The sequence below is a fragment of the Myotis davidii genome, unplaced genomic scaffold (genome assembly GCF_000327345.1).
Source record: "Myotis davidii unplaced genomic scaffold, ASM32734v1 scaffold227, whole genome shotgun sequence".
In the NCBI taxonomy this organism is placed as follows: domain Eukaryota; kingdom Metazoa; phylum Chordata; class Mammalia; order Chiroptera; family Vespertilionidae; genus Myotis; species Myotis davidii.
The window spans coordinates 1,010,476-1,034,511 of NW_006298519.1; the positions used below are offsets into that span (position 1 = coordinate 1,010,476).

Here is a 24,036-nt window from a genome sequence, read left to right on the forward strand (position 1 = left end):
GTAATTTTTTATTTTTTTTAAATTATATTTTTTAGAGAGGCAGGGAGATGGAGAGAAAGAAACATCAGTGATGAGAGAAAATTATTGATTGGTTGCCTCCTGCACACCCCCTACTGGGGACCAAGCCCACAACCTAGGCATGTGCCCTGACAGGGAATCAAACTATGACCTCTTGGTTTATAGTTTCACGCTCAACCATTGAGCCACAATGGCCAGGCCTATGCTACGTTCTTTTGTATCCTTCATTGAATAATCACCCAAACCAAGCTGGGCAGGTACTATCCCTTCTCCTCTGGTAAAGGATCTGGGGTCTAGGTAAACCAGACATCTTGGTCAAGGACAAGAGCAGCAGGGTCAAGGTGTGAACGCGTCTTGTGGTCACAGGTCCAGAGCTTTCCCTGGCGAACCTCACAGTCATTTCTCAGCCAATGGAGCTGGTAACGTTACCCACTGCTGGTGACAAACACGCTCCCCGACCCAACTTTAGTCAGCCCCCTATGAGCCCTCTTCCCAACTAGTTCTTGACCTTCCATGCCTTTGCATCACCCAATTTTATCAAAAGTCCTGCTAAGTTGGTGCAGCCAGAATTCCCTACCCTCAATATCTGATCACCATGAACTCCCGATTGGGTTTCTCATCCTCCTCCGTCCCCCAGATGATGGCAGGTCACCCCAGCCCACCTTCTGCAAGGATCCTATTAGGTCAGTTTAGTCAGAATCCCCCCAAACCCTGATGTTTTCTCTTAGTATTTTTTCATTCACTGGCACCCTCCACTGACAAGTGGGTTATAAGTCCCCGCTCGCCTGAGCCGTATTTGGAATTGAGCCCAGCTCTGTACTGAGCTATTGCAATAGTTCCTGATTAAAATCTGCTTTTACTGCTTCGACTACTGTCGGGCTCCATTTTCCCCTTAACACTGGCAGGGTTTGCTCTGCAATGTTGAATTCTAATGGCCAACAAGGTGGGGAAGACTGAATGCGGTAGAGGAATGCGGTGTCAGATGAGATCCCTGACATTATTCATGAAGAAGACCTGTCTGTGAAGATACTTGGCTAGAAAACCAGGCACTTGGTTGCCTAGTAAGTATTTTCTCTTCTAGTGTTTTAGAAAAGGTATTTAATCGACACAGTGACATTAGGGATGGAAGTGTTGGCTAAAGTGTCAGATCAAAGAGAGCACCATAGAGGTTGTGTGAAGTCTTTGCATATATATTGAACTAATAGAATTCAACTGTAGTGAAGATATCATTAAATATGTGTCAAGGACATACATAAATGTGTCTATTTGCATGTATGTATGCATATAGTGTCCATATATGCATGTATATGTACACATATGCTACTGTATCCTTAGGGAACTTAATTTTGGATGGATGCCTTGGAAAGATGAAAGACATTCACTGCAATCAACCTGAGGTTGCCCTTATAAAAACCCTTTCCTTTGCAGTATAGTATTATGCAATCAAAATTGAGTTTAGTCAACATGTTATCAATTGCTTTAAAATATCCATGTATATGAAAAAATTACCAATGACTGATTTTTTTTTTGGTACAGAAAAGGTGGAAATTTATTACAGAACAAGCTCAGACTCCCACGAGGGGAGGGGGAAAGAATCCCCCCAATGACTGATTGTTTGTCATCATCATGATCTATTCCATGTCTACAGGTTTATAATTTTTCATTAATTTTTTTATATATCAAGGCTTCCCACTCTCCAGCATGTACCTGGCTTTGGAAAAGCCGGCTCACTAATGACTGGCTGCTCTGCTTACCTGCTGAGGGGAAGTTCCCAATGAAAACCCACTCTAGGGTAAGTGATGCTCATTAAGGAAAGTGCTATGTGCCACTGTGATGGCAGAGTTTGTTACAATACCTCTGAGCCAAGGCCCTGGGGTGGGAAGGAGTACAGTCAAAGCACGTGGTGGGCCTTTGGGAGGTCTTCCCCCTGAGCACATCGGGTTGGGGCGGTGACTGGAAGGGTCGAGCAGTGTCCCTTTGGGTACTGTGGACAGCAAGCTGCCTGAGGAATTCGTAAGGACACCTTTCTGGGTAGACTGAATCCCGTAACTGCCAGAGCGAGAGGCAGGGCTGTGTTGTGTGCTTGTGTGATTTATAGCCAACCTGGAGCATTCTCATTTATGCTAATTACTGTATGCTCTGCCCCGCCTCCTAAGGACAAGGGGTGTGGGTGTTGCCCTAGGACAAAGAAAGGCTATTTTGGGTTGGAACAGGGATTAGGATCCTCAATCTCCAAATGGATTGACTGAAGAATAAATATTGCCGGGAGAAGGGCTGGGACCCTTTAAGTAGTGGGAGTGCTTTTCACCCCAAGAACAACAGAGCAAGCAGAGGACACGGGAGAGTCGGTGCCAACACTTGTGAAACAAAAATGTTCCGCCTTGTATTCTTTTCCCTTAAAACACGAAGTTAATAATAGTACTGTTTACTGATGAATCTTTGCTTTGAACAGAAGTTCAATTTTAGCTCTTCTCAAAGGTCAGGAAACCTCTGCTCCCTATTATATTCTCACTGGGAAATTGCAAATGCAAAGTGCATGCAAATGCAAAGTGTATGCAAATGATTTCAGCTCTGGGTGGATAGGCTGCCTGTGGGGGGGGGGGGGGGGGGGAGGGGGCATCTGGCCTGCAGTAGAGAGGAGAGCTCGCATACCGCTGGCCCACCTTCCCATTGAACACGTTCCCTTTCTGTCCACTTTGCATTGGGTAGTAATTTGTTTCATGTCAGTCCCATCCACTAGCGCTGGGGAGAGCTAAAGCGCTTTTGACATTTTAAAATGGCTGGGGGAAAACACGCCAAAGAAGAATAATGTTTTATGACACGTGAAAGTGATATGTGTCCAGAAGTAAAATTTTACTGGGACACAGCACGCTCATTTTTAAACGTTTGCCTCTGGCCGCTGGAGCGCGATGCTGGCAGAGTTGAATAGTTGTGACAGGGACGTCACCAAGTCTGAAATATTTATTACCTGGTCCCTTACAGAAAACATTTTGCCAACCCCCTGCTCTAACATGTGAGTTCCTTAAGGGCAGGACTGTTTTTCTGACTTTGCCCAATGCCAGGCACATGGAAGGTTCTGGAAAATCCTTGCCTGCAGATGGAATACACTTCAGTCTAAGACGCCTTGCCTGTTGTTTTACCTGCAGAAAGGCCTGGAGCAGGCTGTTTGCCCTCATCCTTTGTTACAGCAGTGGGTGAGGTACAGTGAGAGCCCTTCTCTATGGGGTAGAAACTTGGGTCAAGGGATCACCCTTCAACTCTGAGCTTCTGCGAGCCGTGGCAGAGGGAGGGGGTTTGTGAGTGGAACCGACACCATCACCCATGCACGGAATGAGGCGGAATGGAAGCCACGGGGAACACTCGCTCCGGAGTCCAGTCTCCTGGCCCCAAGGGCATGCAGGGGACCAGACCCGCCTTAAAAAAAGGCACAGGGACCCTTCTCCTGGTACAGCCTCTTGTGTGATTAGAGACCAAGTTCTGGGACAAGTTTTCCTTTAGGATCCCTGCTTTGCACCATCTGTACTTCTATGGGATGGTTTATAAGAAACATGGTGAATATTGGATGGGAAAGCATCCCCAAGCATAAACAGGCTTTTTCAATAAAATGTGTCTTTAATTTTTAAATTTAATGGTGGAACAGCCTCCCAGGGAAGGCAGATGTAGCCCTGGGCTCTTGGTGGAGTTGAGGTACCATGAACGCTTCGGAGTCTGCGACACACTTAGAAAGGCCAGATCCTGCATTTTAAGTAGTCATTTATGTATTTATCCTTTTTGTTGAGCACCTACCAAGTGCCAGATTGTGCTAGTTGTTGGGAATAATAATAATAATAATAATAATAAAACAAAGGCATAATCTTTATCCTCAAAACTGGAGAGTCTGGTGGGGACATCCAGCCATGTGGCCAATCACCCACAATGCAGCGAGACACCATGGAGATTTGTAGAAATGCAGGGGAAGCAGAGAGGGAGGACCCCTGACTTTGCCAGGCATCCAGGAAGGTTCCACAGGGGCAGCATTTGCCAGGAGACCCCGTGGGCGAGTAGGAGTTATGGGGAGGGGGGATGGGGGAGGATATTCCTGGTGGAGACAACATCATAGCCCATGTGCAGGCCAGAGGCAAAGTCACCAGGTGTGCTCAGGAACTGCAGCCGCACACACACGTGGAGAACGTGACAAGGACACCCGGGCAGTGGCGTGACTGTCACATGCGAAGCAGATTGGTTTTTGTCCTTCAGCTACTCAGAAGCCACTGAGAATGTTTGCGTGAGGGGATGGGCTGTGTCTGTTACACAGTTTACGTTGACAACTGCGAGGAGGGGAAATTGAGAAACGAGAGCCTGCAGTGGGGAAGCTGGTGTGGGAGCAGGGGGTTCAGGGGCAAGCACTGGTGGGGAGCCAGTGCTGTGGCCAAGACGCTGGAGCAGAGAGGATGTCTGGGTCCTGGAGACAGGCGTGAGTTGGAGTGGACAGACGTAGCCAGGGCTGCCACACACAGCTGTGCAGGCCGACACTGCACAACTCGCTCCATCTAAGGGGGTATCTTTATTACACAGGCTCCCAGCAGATGTCAGTCCAGTGCCTTGAGCAGGGACGCCCTTTCCTCATTTGACAAAGGAGCACTAGGGCAGGCAGCAGCCCAGCTCTTGGGCAATAGTTGGGAGTAAGAAGCCCGTTTGGGGTGGGAAGTAGAAAAGTGGCAATGGAGATGACAGGCAATTCTTTCTAGAAGTGGCGTGGAAAGGAGAGTTGAGAAATGGGACATTCCATGATCCCAAGACAAGTATAGTTCTATTTTTGTTTGTTCTTCAAGATGACAGATCTTAGGGAATGTTTTTGTGTTCATGGAAATAAACTATTAAGAAAGGAACTGCCCTGGCCGGTTTGGCTCAGTGGATAGAGCGTCGGCCTGCGGACTGAAGGGTCCCAGGTTCGGCTCCGGTCAAGAGCATGTACCTGGGTTGCGGGCACATTCCCAGTGGGGGGTGTGCAGGAGGCAGCTGATCGATGCTTCTCTCTCATTGATGTTTCTAGCTCTCTATCCCTCTCCCTTCCTCTCTGTAAAAATCAATAAAATATATTAAAAAAAAGAGAAAGGAACTGATGATGGAGGAAAGAAGAAGAGAGTGCTGTCTGAAAGCCTTTGGGTCAGGCGAAGGGATAGGATCCCGAGTGGCCTTGGGTGGCACGGGCTGTGCAGCAACAGGAGGGAAGACCCACTGTGCTTAAGGGCCCAGGCGGCGGGTAAAGGCCTGTGAGGGTGCCAATGTTCCAGTCTGATTTTCTCTGTTTTCTCAACTAAGAGTGAAGCCGGGCTGTTATCTAAGAGGAAGTGGTTTTGGAAGAGTGAAGAGAGATGAGAAAGTGGAAATCATGATTTTGGTGGATCGAAAAAAACCCCAGACGAAGTATTTAAATTTAAATGCATGCTTCTTGGATTCACCTATGGATTTCGTTTCATCACAAGAAGAGACCCTAGGACAGGCCGTGTGAGAAGAACTGAAGACAGCTGCACATTTTTGTCTAACACCTTCTCTGTCTCCTGCCCACCGGGCCGCCACCTTCCTTCCCAGGTTATGGATGCTCATTGTTCATGAGATGCCCCTTCCCAGGGTTGGGCAGGTATCAGGCTGAACTCTAGGCAAGAAGTGTGACTGTGTCATTCCACCCTTCAGTGTGACAATGGAGGACCCCGCTTTGCCGGCCTGGGAACGCAGAGTGCCCACCACTAGCCTCTTCAGTGTCAGGGACATGCGTTTCCAGCCCCAGGTGAGGCCCCAAGCACAGGGAGTGACTCAGATGCCTTTGGCAGAGGCTGTGACATTGCATTGGACACGTCCCTGCCCTTCCTTGCTCTTGGCCTGGTTTGTTGATGGCCTGTCAAGCTGCCTGCCTCCTCACGTAGTCAGGACCCATCTGTGTTGGTTTAATGAACGGACTCTCTTTCTTCCCTTCGCCCTGGGGGCTGTGACAAGGGGTCTGCAGGCCCCTCTGGGTGAACACAGAGGAATCGTGCTGGAAAGACCCAGAGTTTGGAATCTTTCTTGTCTCAAGATGGACCTTGTGGATTCTTAAGAGTTTCTGCAAGAATCATGGACCAGCATCATTTTTGTTCCCCTCAGGTTGTACACCTTTCCAACATTGTTTGGAGAGACAGACGATATATATAACCAAGCATCTAAAGCAAATACATGACGATACGTTATTCCTGCATTAGCCCTCTGAGTTGTAAAAACAGAATTCAGTTTGGTCCATTGAGAACATAGCATTAATCCATTTTAGGTTCAACCTTTGGTCTTGTCTCCTTGGTCCTCCCTACTGTGTGTTCGTCTCTTATGTCAGTGGTTCTCAACCTGTGGGTCGCGACCCCTTTGGCGGTGGAACGACCCTTTCACAGGGGTCGCCTAAGACCATCCTGCATATCAGACATTTACATTATGATTTATAACAGTAGCAACATTACAGTTATGAAGTAGCAACGAAAATAATTTTATGGTTGGGTCACAACATGAGGAACTGTATTTAAAGGGCCAGAAGGTTGAGAACCACTGTCTTATGTCATTATCCACCAGTCCCTCCCTGACCCATTAACTTGCACAGGTTTCTAGTAATATTCACCCTGTACAAAATATGCTTGAGAAAATTGAAAAGAAAATATATTTACTTAGCAAATGTTTAAGTAAAGTCTTCTAAGGATGGTCTCAGTGACTAGAGAAAAATGATGATGGTCACCAAAAGCCCCCAGAATGCCTTGTTGAACATATTGCAGATGGGGCTGCTCAAAGCCTGAATGTTTGTATTATAGTGCTTCCTAGCAGAGCCAAAATGGATTCTTCCCCCAAATGCTGAACTTTATCTTTCTCTCCTCTATGGACCGGTGAGCTGGCTGCTTGGTTGTACTTGGGGTTAGTCTTGGCATGACACCACGCTGTTTGGGATGGCCCAGAGCATCAACTGGCACCGTCACCTTATCAGTGACTTGGGCAGAGTCTCAGAGCATGAGCCAGTAGGCGCCCTTTCAAGAGATTCAACACCAACTGTGATGCAAGAGCGGGTTGCCCCCGCCTGCTTCCTGCGGTCTGGTGAGGTGAGCCTGATGGGGAAGCCAAGGCCGGGAATAGAAAGAGAGTAGATGATGGAGTCCTAATCATCAGTGCATTAATAAACTTTAATCAACAACTACTACTGTAAGTGTGCCTTTGTGTACTGTCCTCTGGGCGGGTGGATTGGGAAGGTGGGCAGCCCTCAGATGGAATCCTGGCTGTACCACCTCACCAGCTGGGGGAGCTTGGGCAAGGTACTCTCTCCCCAACTCCCCACTGAGAGTCAACCTCTTTACTTGTTAAATGTGGATGATGCCTACCTTTCAAGATTTTGAGTATTGAAAATAATCTATATAAAGCACTTAAAAAAGTATCAGGTATCCAGTAGGCACCTAATGAGTGGTGGGTGAGAATAGTATGGCTTACAGGATCTTTGACTCACTCTCTAAAGTTACTGAACACTCACTCTGTTCCGGGTCTGAGGATGTATGATTTGCATGTATTATCTCATGGAATTCTCTTGTATCATTTCTATTTTTTAAATTTAATTTTTTAAATTACAGTTGACATTCAATATTATATTAGTTTCAGGGTTAAAACATAGTGATTAGACATTTCTATAGCTTACTGAGTGTTCCCCTGGATAAGTCTAGTACCCACCTGGCACCATACATAGTTACTACAATAATATTGACTGCATTCCCTTTGCTGTACTTTACATTCCCTGTGTCTGTTTTGTAACTACCAATATGTACTTCTTAATCCCTTCACCATTTTATCCCAGACCCCCAGCCTCCTTCCCATCTGGCAACTATCAGTTCGTTCTCTGTATGTGTCATTCCCATTTTCCAGAATGGAAGAAGAGGTTTGGTGATAGGAATATGATATGTCCAATCACACGGATGATCAAAGTTGGAGACAAAAATTGAATTCAGATCGTCTGACCTCAAAGTCTCAGTGAGTGAAGATGGAATTTAAAGGAGGGAGGAATTCTGCAAAATAGCTAGCCACAAATTCATCTCACAGCCATTCGGGAGCTAATAGCAGTGTGCAACTAGTCAAAATGTTAGCGTGACATTTTGTATCAGGCAACTTATGCTAGATTTTACTGTGATAACAAACAATCCACACTTCAGTGGCTTAACCTAACACAAGGTTAGTTCTCAGTCATGTTACCTGACCCAGGTGACTTGGTGGGAGATCTACTCTTCAAAGCCAGCCAAGGGTCCGGGATAACAGAGACCTGTGTTTTTGTGAGAGCCATAAACGTGGGGGCTGGGGGGGCATGTTATATGTTATCTTGTAACGTTTCCATGAGAGTGATAATCATGGCTATGCTTATAATGTTGGGGCAAATGTGAGTTACAAGACCATGGTCAAAAGGAACAGGAAAAAGTGACTCTGATGTGTGTCTGGAAGGATGAAAGCCGGGCATATCTGGTGGACAACACTAATAGACACCCCATGTTTTAAACCCTAACTTGCACAACGCTTTCAACTCAGTCTATTGGTTTTCGAAAGCACGTGGGTATCTGTGATTATATTATTTTTCTCAATTATTGATTTCAAGTCCCTGTGAAAGAATGTTATTTGCCCATTCCATGGACATCAGGCACTGCCATATGACTTGCTGTGACTAATAGATGGTGAGTAGAAGTGAGGTGTTTTGCCATTTCCCTTCTTGCCATGAGAACGGCATGTTTTTTTCGGTCTGCAACCTGGAAGTAAGCAGGACGTGAACAGAGCACCAGCTGACATGTGCTGTGAACGAGAGATAACCCTTTGTGTTTTAAGCCCTTGGAGTTGTTTGTTACTGCAGCATGACTCAGTGGAAGCAGATTGCTACAGTATATTTATCATCCTTCGTAAATAGAGAACAGTGACATTGGCCATGTAGAAATTAACTTCTACTAGTACAGTCTGCTTTGCTGAAGTACGTGTATACTTTTAAGGGGAGTATCTATAAGGGCTTCTTATGGAAGTAAATATTACTTAGTTGAGTTGAGCTAGCAGCACAAAAATACATTTTCTAAATTGAGGTTTCAACTGATATCTCAGAGTACTTTATGAAAAATCTGGGAGGGGAATTGGGATCATAGAAATGTTGTTTTCAGATGCAGACTATTGGTCCTGTTCTCACTGAGCAGTTGCCTTAGAAGACCTGAGAATATCTATATTCATGTCCACGTTAGGCAGAAATGATAACGATGAAAAGTTACTATTTATAGGAATGCGGAGTCTCTTCTGAGCCCAGTGATTCTCATTAATTCAGATCCACTGATTTGTAATTCATATCAGGTAACTGGGGCAGAGGCCAGGCTGGCATCTACTCTTCACGTGGTGAGTGTGCATTCTTGTGCTGGCTATCACCACAGGTTAACACTTGCCACTTGACCATTCAGAGGGCCTTCAGAGGGGAGGCGCTGGCCATTCTGTGGAGGCACTAGCTGCAAGGTTCCTGCAAACAGTGGGGCCACTCCTTGGGATTGGCCCTTCTGACTGCCTGGCTTCCCGTCCTCCTCAAGCTTTGCCCTCTCCTGCCTGTGCAGTGTGTGTGGGAAGAAATGATCTGATAGAATTTGGGATGCTGAAAGGTCACCGGTGAGGTAGGTACCACGTTTGTTCCCATTTTAGAGTGGCAAAACTGGGGCACAAGAGAGGTTGAATAAGCCAGTGAGTGTAGCAACCATGATTTGAACCCAAGATGGTTCAAACCCAACACACTAAATAATACAAAGAAGTACAGATTAGACTGAGCTATAGCTGAGGTTACTTTAAACAAAGAGGTGTACTAAATAATAATAGAACAAACAAAATTTGTATGTAGGTTGGTGTAGGATGAGGAACAAGGGCATACTTAACTGGGGAAGAAGTACCCCTGGCTGTTTAGGTGTGTGTGTGTGTGTGTGTGTGTGTGTGTGTGTGTGTAATTTATGTGTTTTCCTCCAATAATTCTCTTCTGGTCATTAGAAATTTCTGGGTAAAACTGCTTCACTGGCACATGCTGTCGATACTCATATTACTGAATGCCCTAGGGAATAATAAAACTCTATTTATTTAAGGAGACACTAATTAGAGACTTCCCACTATTTGACTCTCCTCTCTTAATTTGAATGTGCATTTCTTTCTAACATGAGTGTTGACTTTAGAGTTTGATTCAGAGCTAACGTTTACGTGCTAGTTCATTCCTGCCCCCCACCCCCCCAGCTCCCTTGGGTTTGAATTCTAAATTGTTTATATCATGTGATCATCACTGATTTCTACTGAGCTTCCATGTTAGCAGCACCTCATGGCCCATTGGGAGAACGAAGAACAATGAATTTTCTGGAACTGGTGTTTAAATAATGAACAACTTTTATGATTATCCAGTATTTTGGCCTTTTCAACCACAATAATATTGGGTAACCTTGATGCACTACCTCTTATGGGCCATTCAATGCCTTTTAAATGATAGGAAATGTCTCACAGAGTCATAATGTTTAGCAGAGTTGCAGTGTTCTTCCTTTTGGAGGGATGATGGAAAACTTTAAAACTCCATGTGTGCCCTACAGCATCTGACCTCAGATTGTTAGGACATCTGATGAACCAGAACACAGTGTCCCCAAACTGGGGAGGATCACAAAAAGTTCAGCATATCTGGGGAGCAGGTGTTATCACTTTTCATACAGCTAATGACACTCCTGGTGTATTACACTGCGGTGGACATTTGAAAGGAGGCCCCCAAAAGGTCACTTAAACCTAATGCCCAAAGACGGGACTGTTGGATTTCTTGATGTTGACAGTAGATTTCTACTTAGGAAAAATGCATTTACGTCTTTGAGTTTTTAAAAACATTACTCCTCATAGAGGTGATTTTTACCCAAGTGCTTACCATTCAAGTCTCATCAACCAACTGTTTTCCCAAGGTAGGCAGGTAGCTGGGGTTATAAACTCTTAAGAGGAAAGCAGTAAATCTGGAGAAAATGGCTTGCCACTTGAGGGATTAGCAGTAACTTATCAAAAGGAGGCAGTAAGGGCTGTGGAAGGCAATGGCTATGAAGCATCGCTATTAGGAAGAGCTTAAGGTCCTGAGACGCCAAGCCCCAGCCGCCTTATCCCAGCAGCCACTGTCCAGCTCCTGGGCTCAGCTTTTCCCCGTGACAGCCGAGTGGCTTCCTGATGGCAGAAAGGGAAGCTGGCGCTTGGAAGTCAGAGCGGACAGAGCAGCCTGTTCTCCCAGGCGTATCTCTGTAGACATCGCTTACCTAATTTCAATTTCAGAACTTCCTTGGCGGCGTTATCTCTTTTTAATAGACGGCTCTTAAAAACTCATGGGAACGCATACAGAATTTTAAAATGAGTCGGTAACATGGGAGACCAAGAGAGAAACCTTACAGCAAAAGAGGAGCTAACGGTGGAGGCGAAGAGAAGAAAGCCCGCCTGCCCACGAAACACCAGCTGTCTCTTTTGGGAGCGTCTCTCTACCGAGTCTACATGGACCAGCAGCTCTTGCATTACAAAAGGCACTAAACCCGGGGCTGAACCACCATCAGGGGCCTTGTGTGTCCACTTCCGGCTCTGCCAGTGGCCAATGGGCCTTAGTCAGGCCTCCATTTCCTCAGCTAAGAATCCACTAAGGACTCCTCCCAATTAAAAATGCTATGATCTGCGAGCTGACTTTTTTCATGTGGATAATATTATTCTAGCGATGGAACTGAGCTTCCCAGTGGTGAAGAACTGCTTGCTGACACCCACTTCCCATTTGCCACCACCAACTTCCGGTTCACTACCACCAACTTCTGGTTCACTATCACCCACTTCCACTTTGCCACCACATACTTCCGGTTTGCCCCACCCACTTCCACTTCCCCCAATTTTTCATGCCGTACTTAAATCTTTCAGAAGTTTTCTTCTTTGAGAAAAAAATTCAAGGAATAAGAAAATAGGGATGGAAGGGGAAGTCACAGATTAAGAGGCTAAAAAGAGATCGCAACCAGCCAGTGTGTTAACTTCATTTGCATCCCGAGTCAAACAAGCAGATTAAAAATTTTTTTAAAAAGACATTTATGAGATAATTGGAAATTGGAACACTTAGATATTAGAACTGAAGAGATGATCATTAATTATTTTGGGGTCCTAATGGTGTTATAGTTATGTTTTTAAAAGGGTCTTTATCTTTTAAGATACATACTGAAAATTTTGCAGATAAAATATGATGCTGGGAGCAGTTAGTGAGTGGTGATATAGATGGGACAAGTTTTGGGCATAAATTGACAATTATAGTAATTAAATCATGGGTACACGGGAGTGGGTTATACTATTTGGCCAATTCTTGTATACATTTTATAGTTTACATAATAAAAAGTGTAAAAAACCCAGCTTGATGGGGTTTATCTATGGAGCACATTGGCGGAGGTGTTGGAAAGGGCTGCTTGTCATAGTTGCATAATCACTGGGGGTAAATATGGAAGTTCATCAATCAGAAAGGCTATGGTGAGGAGCTGGCTGGCAACGGGCCCAGCTCTGTGTGGCTGTCATCTAGCCTCTAGCCCAATTTACCCACCATAAATAACCGTCCATGTGAATGCTTTACTATTTAAATGCACATTCGCCACAGCTGCTGAGCGTGTTTGTTTATGTAGCTATGAACCCTTCTGTAAACATCACTATCTCAAAATCACCCATGTGTCAGGAACATAAAGGGCTCCCTTAAAAAATATATTTGTGGGATGAGACACGGCCAGTTCCCAGATGTCTGGGTGGTGGGTGTCAGAATTTTGCAGGGTTTGATTCATTTTCAAAAATAGAATCACATGACTGGAAGGTTCTTAGAGGTCACTGTACACATTTCTCCGAGTCTGGGCAGAATCAGACTGAAGCCATCCCCTGAGGATGTGAGTCTGTCTTTTGTGGATGCGAGTCTGCCTTTTATGAGGCCAGAGAACTCATCAAGTGAAGGCCTGGGGTCATGTCCTGCAGGGCACCGGGGTTGGGCAAGACGCACACCCTACCCTCAAGGTTCTTACTTTCATTTTCTAAAAATGAGCCTGACTCTGAGTGCTGGGCAAAGGCTTGCTGCAGTGCCGCTGGCGTTGGAATCATCTGCCAGATGTTCTGTGCTGAGCCTGGGACCCAGCTGACTGAAGGACCGGGTGGCCAGCCTTCCCCAGGGCAGCTCAGCTCTCCAGAAATACCATGTTCTGATCCATGTATGCCCACACGTGGGTGACAGGGAGAGGGCACTGCATCAGGGTTGCAATGTGGGGCTTGTGCTTGAAATAGGCCCGCTACCTGAGATCACGGATAGTAGTTTAAGGTCAATTAAGACATTTTTGAAAGGAGAAATGAGTAGAGCGGAAGCTGTTTTGTGCCAGCTCACTGTAGTCAAGGTGTCCCATCCAGCCCTCCAGTGAATAATTAGGCCCTTGTGAATTTGTTTTTCTCAGTGTGCATTTGATCCACATTAATTTTTTCCTGTGACTTTGACTCATTGAAGCATTTCTTCCCCCTAAGGATCTGTTTAATGCCCACAAATACCAACTGTGTTTTTCATTCACAAAGAAAAGCATTCCCCTGAAGCTTAAGAGATCAGATGTGCTATAAGCACTGAATTGTATGAATCCCCCCAGGAAAGGAACAAGACATGTCCAGCTTCCAGACAAGCCCAGGACTTTCTAGAACATTCTTCCCTTCACTTTCCAGAAGTTAGAAAACTTTTTTTTTGTTTAAATAGAAAATTAATAGGGGTTTCCTTTTTCCAAGAACAAAGGCAGGTGTTTTGAATCTTTTCTTTTTTGCTGGCACCTTCCCCCTTTCCTCCAAGAAAGCAGTAGAAAGGCCGTGGCAAGCATCACTGTGAATTATCAAGAAGACGACGCCCCTCTCTTTAGAAAGGTTCAGGCATTACAAACGGTCCTCAGAAAGACAGGGCCTGCCCAGGGAGAATGCCAGCTCAGGGACATCACAGGATAATTGGCTTATTCTGGCTTCATGTATTTTTTTGAGATTGAGTTTTGGGTGGAGCGAGCATGAAGCTCAGCTCCTACAGTATGAAGCTCAGATGAACACCACTAACCAGAAAGTACATATTTCCAGTGGCTTTTGCTTCTTGAGCTCAGAGATGCAACGATAACAAGGCTTGTCCACTGCTCTCCCTCAGGTCCTATTGGGAGAGTTGATAGTGAGAAATCTAATATTCAAATTGCATCATGAGTGGTTGGTTTATGCTGCCAGAGGCTGTGTCGCAGGGGCCACCACTAGGGGGATCCAGAGTCCCTGTGGTCAGCCCCGTGGGAGAAGTTTCTGGTCTGTGGGAAATGACAGGGCTCCCGGTTTAAATTGCTCCCTCCCTCTCTCCTGCCTCTCCACTCCCCCAAACACACAACCATGGCTTCAGGAATACATCCGAAGTCAGGCTAAAGTAACAGATAGCCCCGTTCACATCTGTAGCAATCTTTTAGTATTCCACAATAATTTACAGCTGTTTTCGGATTAGGTCCATGTTCCTTTAGTTCTATGGAAAGGAGCCCACTCAAACCACCGAGTTCCATGCAAAGCCTGCCACTCACATTTTCATTGCTGGTTGCATTTACAGACTGATGGCAAAGTTTCCACCAGGAGAGAAACTGGCTAGAGGGATGACCTTGCCTGCTGGGCACAGGCAGGCGGAGACACGGGACCAAGGACTTTCTTTTGAAGGGATGACGGAGGTCAGCTTAGGGGTTGATGAGGAATCTGGGGCCTGCCTGTGGGCCATGTATTTTCAGACGAGATAAACCAACCCCGAGCCTCCAGTTGAAGACTCCCAAGCACAGAAGGGCAGATTGCATAACTAAACAGGATCCCAAGGCTACTATCGATGCTCAGAAGAACAGGAAAGAAATTGATGAGCTGGGGTTCTAGTTTATATGATTTCTGGAGGACACCATTGCTAGCTTAGGTCAGAGTTTATGGCTCTGTTTTGTGGACAGTTACAGATAAACACGGGCAGAACCTGTTTTGCTGGTGGGATGAGTAACACGTGTAAAGTTCAGATATGAGTGAAGACTTCAATAGAAGCAGACCAGCTCTCTATTCTGGGAGCAGATGATCTTCCCTAAAGCACACCAATGAGAGGTCAATGGGGTTGCGACGAATGGATCTTCGGCTTTTTGCTTTCCTGCTGGAGCTATTCACTGGGGCTGCAGGATTGTGTCTGCCGGGGGCTCAGCAGGTAGACTATGGAGATAGACGCCAAGCACTCACTCGACATAAAACAATGCTATGGGCCTTGCAAATAGCTCCCAAAGAAGAGGGGAAATTGCATTTTTATTAAAGCGATTTGTCAGGCTTCCTCTGAAAGCCTTCCCTGGCGAGGCAATAAATAACCCCAAGTATTTAAATTGACCATGTTTCAGCGCCATTTAAAAGATGCTTTAGCGAGAAATTTTAACTTACGTAAATACTTGGAAATTTAACATATAGCAGTGTTTTTAAAACACTTGTTTATCAATTTGTTTCTAAAGGCCTTTAAAAAAGCGACGGCTAGCCTTCTCGGTGGATAGATTTGAGGGGATAAGCAACATGGGCATACCACGTCATGAAGTGAAGGGCGGTGTCAACAGTGAGTGCGGTGCAGCTTCCCCATAAATAAGAATGTGAGACCCGGTTGAAAGGAGCCTGGGCCCCACAGACGCCCCAGGACGGAGCAGGCCTTACCTGTGGCTTCCACCATCCCTTCCAGGATGACCACGATCTCCAGCTCCTCTTTGGGCAGCTGGGCTTTGGAGATTTCCCAGAAAGGACTCTGTTGGTTGATTTCGTGACTGATGATGAGAGGCGACACCAGGAACAGCCGGTCGTCCCCGGTGTAATACCCGACGTTGATGTCCGTCTGGTTCAAGGGGATGAACTCCCCCTCTGAGGTCTGTTTGGATTTGATCAGCTTGGCTCGGATGGAGGCCTCCACGATGTGGGAATTCCTGAGGTCCCCGACGCGAAACATCAGGCACAGCTTCCCATCCCGCATGGAGATGACCGCGTGGGTGGAAAAAACCAGGGTCTCTGCCCTCTTCTTGGGTTGCGATATTTTGACAAACATGCATCCCACCATGAATGCGTTGACAATGGACCCCAACACCGACTGGACTAAGAGGAGAATAATTCCCTCCGGGCACTTGTCCGTGATGACCCGGTAGCCATAACCGATGGTGGTTTCTGTCTCTATTGAGAATAAAAAAGCAGAGACGAACCCGTTGAGGTTGGTGACGCAGGGAGTCCACGACGGGTCCTCTATGTGGTCCATATCTCCTCGGATATACGCTATTAGCCACCAGATCATCCCAAAAAAGAGCCATGTGACTGTGTAAACCATGACGAAGATCAGCAGGTTGAACCTCCACTTGAGGTCGACTAAGGTGGTGAAGATGTCGGTCAGGTAGCGGTAGGTCTCCCTCACATTGCCATGGTGCACGTTGCACTTCCCGTCCTTCCGCACGTACCTCTGGATTTTCCTTTTGGTCCGGTCTCGGCAGATGTGTCTCGGCAGGTCGTCCCTGGCCTGCTTAGGCAACTTTGGCTGGTGAATGGCCACTGGGCTCTCCACGTCCTGGTCCATGGAGTCGCCCTCCAGGACGTTAGCTGGTGGTTTGGAGAAAAGAAAAGAAAGACCGAATGAAATGCTGGCTCTTAGGGGATCATGGAAACCACACCGTGTGTGGGATATGAATGTCAACCAAACGCCATGTGTGTAGCTATTCACAAAGTAGACAGAGTGAGTCTTAGGTGGCATCGTCTGGACAGGCCCCGAGTTGACTTGGACTCTGTGCTCTGCCGTCTACCTTTGTGTAGGGACTTCAACCCCCTTCCCAGCAGACAGCTCCCGGCTGTGCAAGCGTCTCCAGGCCAGCAAGTTCTGAGAGGCAGCTCTCAGCCAGGGGTCTCCCCTTCACCTGAGACACCACGGCAGGGAGCTGCACACTGCGGATAGAGAGATGTGCTACTTTTTATATCACTTCCCTGCCCCCCTCTCCCTGCCCCACAAATGTGGAGAGGGGGCCTTTCGGGAGGTGAGTAAGGTTGAATGAGGTCATACGGTGAGTCCCTAATTCTGCAGGGCTGGTGTCTTCATAAGAAGAGGAGGAGACACCAGGATGTGTACCTGGAGGAAAGGACATGTGAGGGCCGTGGGAAGGCGGCCGTCTGTAAGCCAGGAGCAGAGGACTCCCAGATCAACCAGAGTCCCCAGAAACCAACCCTGCTGGTATCTCGATCTTCAATTGCCAGCCCTGAGAATTGTGGGAAAATACAATTCTGTTGTTTAAGCCTCCCAGTTTGTGGTCCCTGTTATGGCAGCCCAGGGAGACTAACACACTATCCGAATTCACTGAGCCTCAGTTTCCACATTTACCAAGTGGTGATCAAGATGCCCAATTCATGGGGTTGTAGTTGGATAAAACCACATACCTGCCTGGAACTGACACATAATACATTTTCCTTTCAACTAAATTATTCCTTTGCTGCTTTCCTTATGTTTAGGGCAAGATCTTTACATTATCACTCAGATTTCAGAGTTTAAAAAAAAGGTCTGGTTTTTGTTGGTTGATTTCATACCAAGGTTAAAACAGTGTGGGGGAATGTCTTTTTTTGAGTGTTTACACATTTGATTTGGTTGCTGCCTCCACATTGACTATCTGCAGTCCTGGCGTGTGGCTCTGTTTTGCTGAAGGCCCTGTGATGAAAGCATTGGTAGAACCGGCAGTTACTCATGCGTTAGGAAAACTCTTCTAGAATCTGCGCGCAAGGGGAAGTCTGGCACGGCTGCTGTTACCACACACATAGAAGCCACCATGCGAAGCTACTTGCTCAGCCAATACCTTCCAAGCTCCCTAAGGGGCTTACGGGCCGTTTCTTCCCCCAGGCTCTCCTGTGTCCGTTGACTCTGTCATGTGTTTTGTCCACGGCGCCTACGGTTTGTCCCCTTGGTTAACCACAGAGAAAGGCAGTCTGTCGAGAAAACCTCATCTGGTTAAGGAAACAGCTGGGGGTGGGACTCAGGTGGTGCCAACGTGACATCAGTGGCCTAGGTCTGCTCTTATATTTCAGCCCCCGGAAGAGGCCCATCTGGTCTGTAGAGCAGATGGTTCGGTTTGGCAACTTTGACTTTTAGATCCTAGCCCTCCTTCTCCTCTTATTCCTCCTCCTCCCACTCCTCCTCCTCCTTCTTCTCACTCTTCTCCTCCTCCTCTCCCCCTCCTCCTCTTCCTCCTTCTTGGAACAGATATCAGGACAGGAGTGAGAGGGCAGCAGCTGAGGCTGGGATGGGTGGAGGTGAGTGGAGAATCTAGATGGATGTGCCGGTGACGTCCCTCTCACTGACGACACCCCCAACAAGGCACGATGATTGTGACCCCGAGTGGTCCCAGCTGAAATCTCACTGTTGGTTTTGCCCCGAGTGGGACCAGCTCTGGGCTCACGCCCCGGCAGGAGGGAGGCCTTTGCTGCAGACCTGGCGAGTGCCTTGCTTTGACCCAGCTGCTAAGCTCCTGATGGTGCAAAGCCACACGCGCCCTCGTCTCCCAGAGCCCTTCCGTGGAGAAGACCGCTTGTCAGATTAGCTGCTTTTTAAGTCTTCAGCGAGATTCATACTTTAAATGTCAGGGAGGAAGTCCACGCCCGCCCCCGCCACCCACGGTGAAGCTGCTTTCCCCCCTTCCTGGCTCAGCTGTCACTTCAAGCTCCAGGCGGGCCTTCTGAGCTGGGGGGCCGGTGTGCACAGTTACAGTGAGTGGGGTGAGTGCTCTGGACAGTCCCGGGAGCTGCCAGTGGGCCTCCAAACCTACCCCCCCTCTGCTAGCTCGGGACTGAGCACAGTTCCTGGCCTCCTCCGCATTGAGGGGTGGCCACGGGCCGAACCCCCCTTCTGTCCTTAAAGAGTATATGTGCCCCCCCTGTGCCCGTGCCCTTCCATGGGGAGTGGAGGGGCCTGGGGCCTGTGCTCGTGGCAGAGCTGCCGTCCGACTAGAAACCAGAAAAGAAGTGACTGAGTCTGAGCCATTACGCAGTTTGCGTCTGGAATGAAATCGAGCCTCATCTTTCACTTTATGGGCGGCAGCAGTGACGCGCACGGGCCGAGGGCACCGTGATGAGGGCGCTGCGTGGGAAAGAGCGGGGAGAGGGGACCGGAGGGGAGATGGAGGGTTTGTGTTTGGCACCTGCAATGAAGCAGCAGGTGGAACAGGTAAGTCCTGGTGACTCAAATGCCTTTTAAAAGCAAACAAACAAAAGAAAGCCGGACGCTCCTGGGAGCGCGGTGGGAAGGTGGCCTCTGGTGCCCTGCGGCTGAGGCCGGCGTGCGGGCCAGGTGTGTTCCTGGGAAGATGGGGAAGGGGTTCAGAAGGTGCCACCCCAAACCTGCCACTGGCATGCTGACTGTTTTGAGTTAAAGGTGCCCAAGAAGCAGCCGGTGCAAGAAGCACACGCTGACCCGCCTTGTCCTCCTGAAATCAGGAGCTAAGTCCCGTGTCAGAGGAGTGCTCCCTGCTGCAGGAGAGACAGGGAGTGCAGGGCCGAGAAGTCCGCATCAACAGACCGCGTTAAACACACCAGGCCGACCTGGTCGCTCCTTCCCCGTGCGCCACCCAGAGCCCCAGCCTCCCTGTCTTGCCAGCTCTTCCCAGTTTATTCTTTGTCTACAGGCCTCAAGGCTTCCTGCTTCGGTCGCATCGTTGGGCCTCCTGTGAGGCTTCCCAGGCACATGGGAAAATTCAATAAAACGCGTCTGCTTTCCTCCTGCTAATCTGACTTACGTTCCGTTTAGTTCTTAGGCCCCCGAGAGACCTGCGGGCAGAGGGGAATTTTTCTTGCCTTGCGGTGGGGAGGGGCGGCCTCTATAGTGGCTGGTGGGAAAACATGCTCAGAGGCCAGAGAAACCAAAATTCTCATGAGGCCGCAATACCTGGGGACTAGGAGAGACTGAAGCCAGAGTCCAAGGGGCAGGGGGCCAGGCCAGTGAGGGGTGTGGGGTGTGGAGTGGGGGCCCAGCTGGCGGCTGTGTCCAGGGCAATGGCAGGGGCCCTGGGCAGGGGAGAGAAACTGCCTCAGCTCCGGGGTGCAGAGGCGTCTGGGAGAGAGCCATGATGGCTCTCAACCTTTCTTTCTTCCCCGGAACCCGAGGTGTGAATGGAAGGGGTGATCTGAATTGCATTTGCAGGAGCGTTTGGAGCTGCTTGGCACAGCCAGCTGCAGCTGTGGCTTGGAGAGCAGACATCCTCCCTGCATGCATGCGCAGACCTGGGTGCGAACGACCTCTCACCACCTCGGCCGCAGCCCCCCACGGCCCCAGGGCCCACTGGCTGTCCATGTAGACCCCGACCCCCGCAGCCTCACCCCCCGCCCGGCTGCACATGCTTCAGCATCGTGCACGTAGGTTGACCGGGATAACGCAGAGGAACTGCTAACAGTGAAGTGTGTACAGCGCACAAGAGGATATGCGAGAGGTCCTGAGGGGCGGCCGCGAGGCGCTTGGTGGTTCATAAGTCGATGCTCAACCACTGAGCCACGCTGGCTGGGCCCTTCCTTATTTCTTATATCAAAATGAATTCCAAGTGAATTAAGGATTTAAATGCAAAGAAAAAAATAAAACTACCGAGGGAGTGGAGATGTATTTTTATAATTCTAAAAGTTGGGAAAGCTGTTCTAACCATGATAGAAATCCAGAAAGTATTTTAAAGCACTGTTATTTTTGTCAATATAAAAATTTTAAATGTTTGTAAGGAAAGTGGGAAGACAAACCAGCAAACATATTGGCAACACATAACATACACATTCCCAATTTACAAAAGCAGCAAACGTCCCGTAGAAAACATGGTCACAGGAAACGGAGAAGGGGCTTAGAGGAGAAAAAACACACGAAGGTGTCAAGCAAAGGGAAAGACTGTCCAACTACGGCCAAGTAAAAGCAGCGCAAATATCATAGCACTCTCCCCCCAAAGTTAGCAAATTAAAAATAAATGACAGATGGGGATGTGTGTTGGGAAGGCAGTGGGATTGGGAACTCAGATGTGTTATTGTAGGTGTTGACTGGCAGTCTTTCTGGAGGGCAGGTGACAGGAAGTCTTCTGATTTAGAAATGGTTAGAGGTCTTGGATTAGGGGCTAGGCATTCCTCCCAAGGGAATAATTCCACAAACGTTCACCAGTTTCCACAGGGCTATATTGCAGCCTCTCATAGAGCAGTGAAATATTAGAAACGAGTGAAGTCCTATCAGCAGAGCACTGGTTAAACACATTTCTGCACATATCATCAATGGCATACTATGCGGTCATGAAAAATGATTTTCCAGTGCTCTGGGGCCTTCACCTGTTTGTGCAAAGACCGCCTTCTTTTTTTTTTTTTTTTTAAATATATTTTATTGATTTTTTACAGAGAGGAAGGGAGAGAGATAGAGAGTTAGAAACACCGATGAGAGAGAAACATCGACCAGCTGCCTCCTGCACATCTCCCACTGGGGATGTGCCCGCAACCAAGGTACATGCCCTTGACCGGAATCGAACCTGGGACCTTTCAGTCCGCAGGCCGACGCTCCATCCACTGAGCCAAACCGGTTTCGGCGACCGCCTTCTTAATGAGGCCTCTGTTTACGCCCCTTTGGAAACAGTAAACACAGCTGCCCGGTTCTCAGGTGCCCCTTCTGGTACTGCTGGGCAATTCTTTGTAGCACTTTCCACCTTTCAGCCTGAGAGCTTATTTACTCTTTTAATTTTCTGCTGCCTGTTGGCCCCTGTGGGAAGGGAAGTTCCCCAAGGGCAGGGATCGGTGTGTGTCTTATTCACAGGTGGATCTCAGGCCCTGGAGCAAGTGCCCAGCACACAGCACCTCTTACTGAATGAATGGGGATGTGTTCATTGACTTGGCTGGTTGCCCAGCCATAGCACTAAGCAAAAAGGCAGAATAAGGAACATAGAATCCACTCTGCATATATTACCTTCTTGCAAATGTGTGTGTGTGTGTTCATGAATGTGTGTGTGTGTGTGTGTGTGTGTGTAGAAGAATGTTTTCCAAGATGTTCATTTTGATCCATCTCTGAGTTGTAAGTTTGTGGGTGTTTTTGCTTTCTCTTTGATTTTTCTATATTTAGCTTTTCCCTTAACATACTTCTATCATCTAAAAAATAAGTAGGAAACATGAGGCCATGTCTGTGTTGAATAACCGGAACAGATGCTGCAGAGACCGAGCGATGTCTTTGGGCTTGGAAATTGGGACTCTGGTTGAGTAGTGTCTCCCTCACAGTCATGTCCACCCTGAACCTCAGATTGTAACCTTATTTGGAAATAAGGTCTTTTCAGATGTAATGAATGAGGTCATACTGGACCCCAAATCCAATTGAGCATTCACATAAGAGAGAAGAACATCCAGAGACACAGGGAGGCCACCTGAGCACAGAAGCAGGGGTTGGGGTGATGTTCTCCAAACCAAGAAGCTGGGAGAGGCAGGAAGGACCCTCCCCAGAGCTGTTGGAGGGAGCATGAGCCTGCCTTCACCTTGATTCTCCCCAGGTCTGTGAGAGAATACACTTCTGTTGTCTTAGGCCTCCACTTTGAGTTAACTGTGGCAGCCACAGGAGACTAGTATAACTGGTGACTCTGGTGAGAGGGGTGATGGCTGAGTGGTGGGTTGTAGACCCAGGTTGCAGGTGGGGAGGAGTGGTTGGTCTGGGAGGGGGAGAGAGATAATGTGGAGAGGCTGTGCTTAAAGACAGAGAGGTAGAAGGAGCTCTCTCTCTCTCTCTCTCTCTCTCTCTCGATGGGTGTTTATAGAGCACCTTTACACGCAGAGAGGAAGCCAAAGGGGAGAGGCTGGCATTATAAGGAAGGGGCGGTGGCGGAGTGAGGTGTTGGAGGGAGTGGCAGTCAACAGGGAGCAGAGGTGGAGGGACAGGACATGCAGACGCAGGGATGAAACTTGCTCCCCGAAAGGTAGGAAAGGTAGGCTGAGCTGGGGAGGGAGGAGGCAGCTGGGAAGAATGTTCGGATGTCTTTCTCAGGCTTTGTGTCATGGAGGCGCTGCACGTTGGCTCACTTTCCAGCATGAGTTTCAGGAAAACTATTTCAGCAGACTCCTTGAATCAAATCTGTATCTAGCAATGCAAACAGCAGAATGTGGCTTAACCACAGCCCAGGCGACGCTTTCGCATTGCTACTGCTCAGGAGAAGACATGTTAGCAGATATCTGTACACCCATGTTCACAGCAGCATCATTCACAGTAGCCAACAGGTGGGTACAAGCAAGTGTCTATGAACTGACGTGCGGATAAGCACAATGTGGTCCATCCGCACAGTAGAATAGGGTTCCGCCTAAGCAGGGAGGCTGACACCTGCTGCAGCACGGACGGATGTTGTGCTATGACATAAGCCAGTCATAAGAGGACAAGCACTGTCTGACTCCACTGATCTGAGGCATCTAAGGAGTCACATTCATGGAGAAGGAAAGTGGAGTGGCCATGATAATGGGCCGGGGAGGAGGGAGGGCTTGTGTTCGTGGGTGTGGCATGTGGTTTGGGGGAGAGGAGGGAGTTCTGGGGATGAATGCGGTGACGGCTGCACAACCGTGAAAATGTGCTTAATGCTACAGAACCAAACACTTAAAGAATGGTTAAAACGATAGGCAAAGGACCTAAATAGACACTTTTCGAAAGAGGACATTCAGAAAGCCAAGAGACATATGAAAACATGCTCAAAGTCACTAGTCATCCAAAAGATGCAAATCAAAACAACAATGAGGTACCATCTCACACCTGTCAGACTGGCTATCATCAACAAATCAACAAACGACAAGTGCTGGTGAGGATGCGGAGAAAAAGGAACCCTCCTGCACTGCTGGTGGGAATGCAGACTGGTGCAGCCACTATGGAAGACAGTATGGAGTTTCCTCAAAATGTTAAAAATGGAACTCCCATTTTACCCAGTGATCCCACTCCTAGGTATATATCCCAAGAAGCCAGAATCGCTAATCAGAAAGGAT

At 47.9% G+C, this 24,036-nt stretch overlaps 1 protein-coding gene across 1 annotated transcript in view; it reads right to left on the reverse strand.

Annotated features, from left to right (window-relative positions):
- KCNJ6 (potassium voltage-gated channel subfamily J member 6) overlaps positions 1-24,036 on the reverse strand; it is a 163,194-nt gene that overhangs the window by 18,603 nt on the left and 120,555 nt on the right. The window contains exon 3 of the mRNA XM_006774137.1: positions 15,736-16,656. Within this exon, the coding sequence (XP_006774200.1) occupies positions 15,736-16,656 (921 nt within the window). The remainder of the gene's footprint in view (positions 1-15,735; positions 16,657-24,036) is intronic.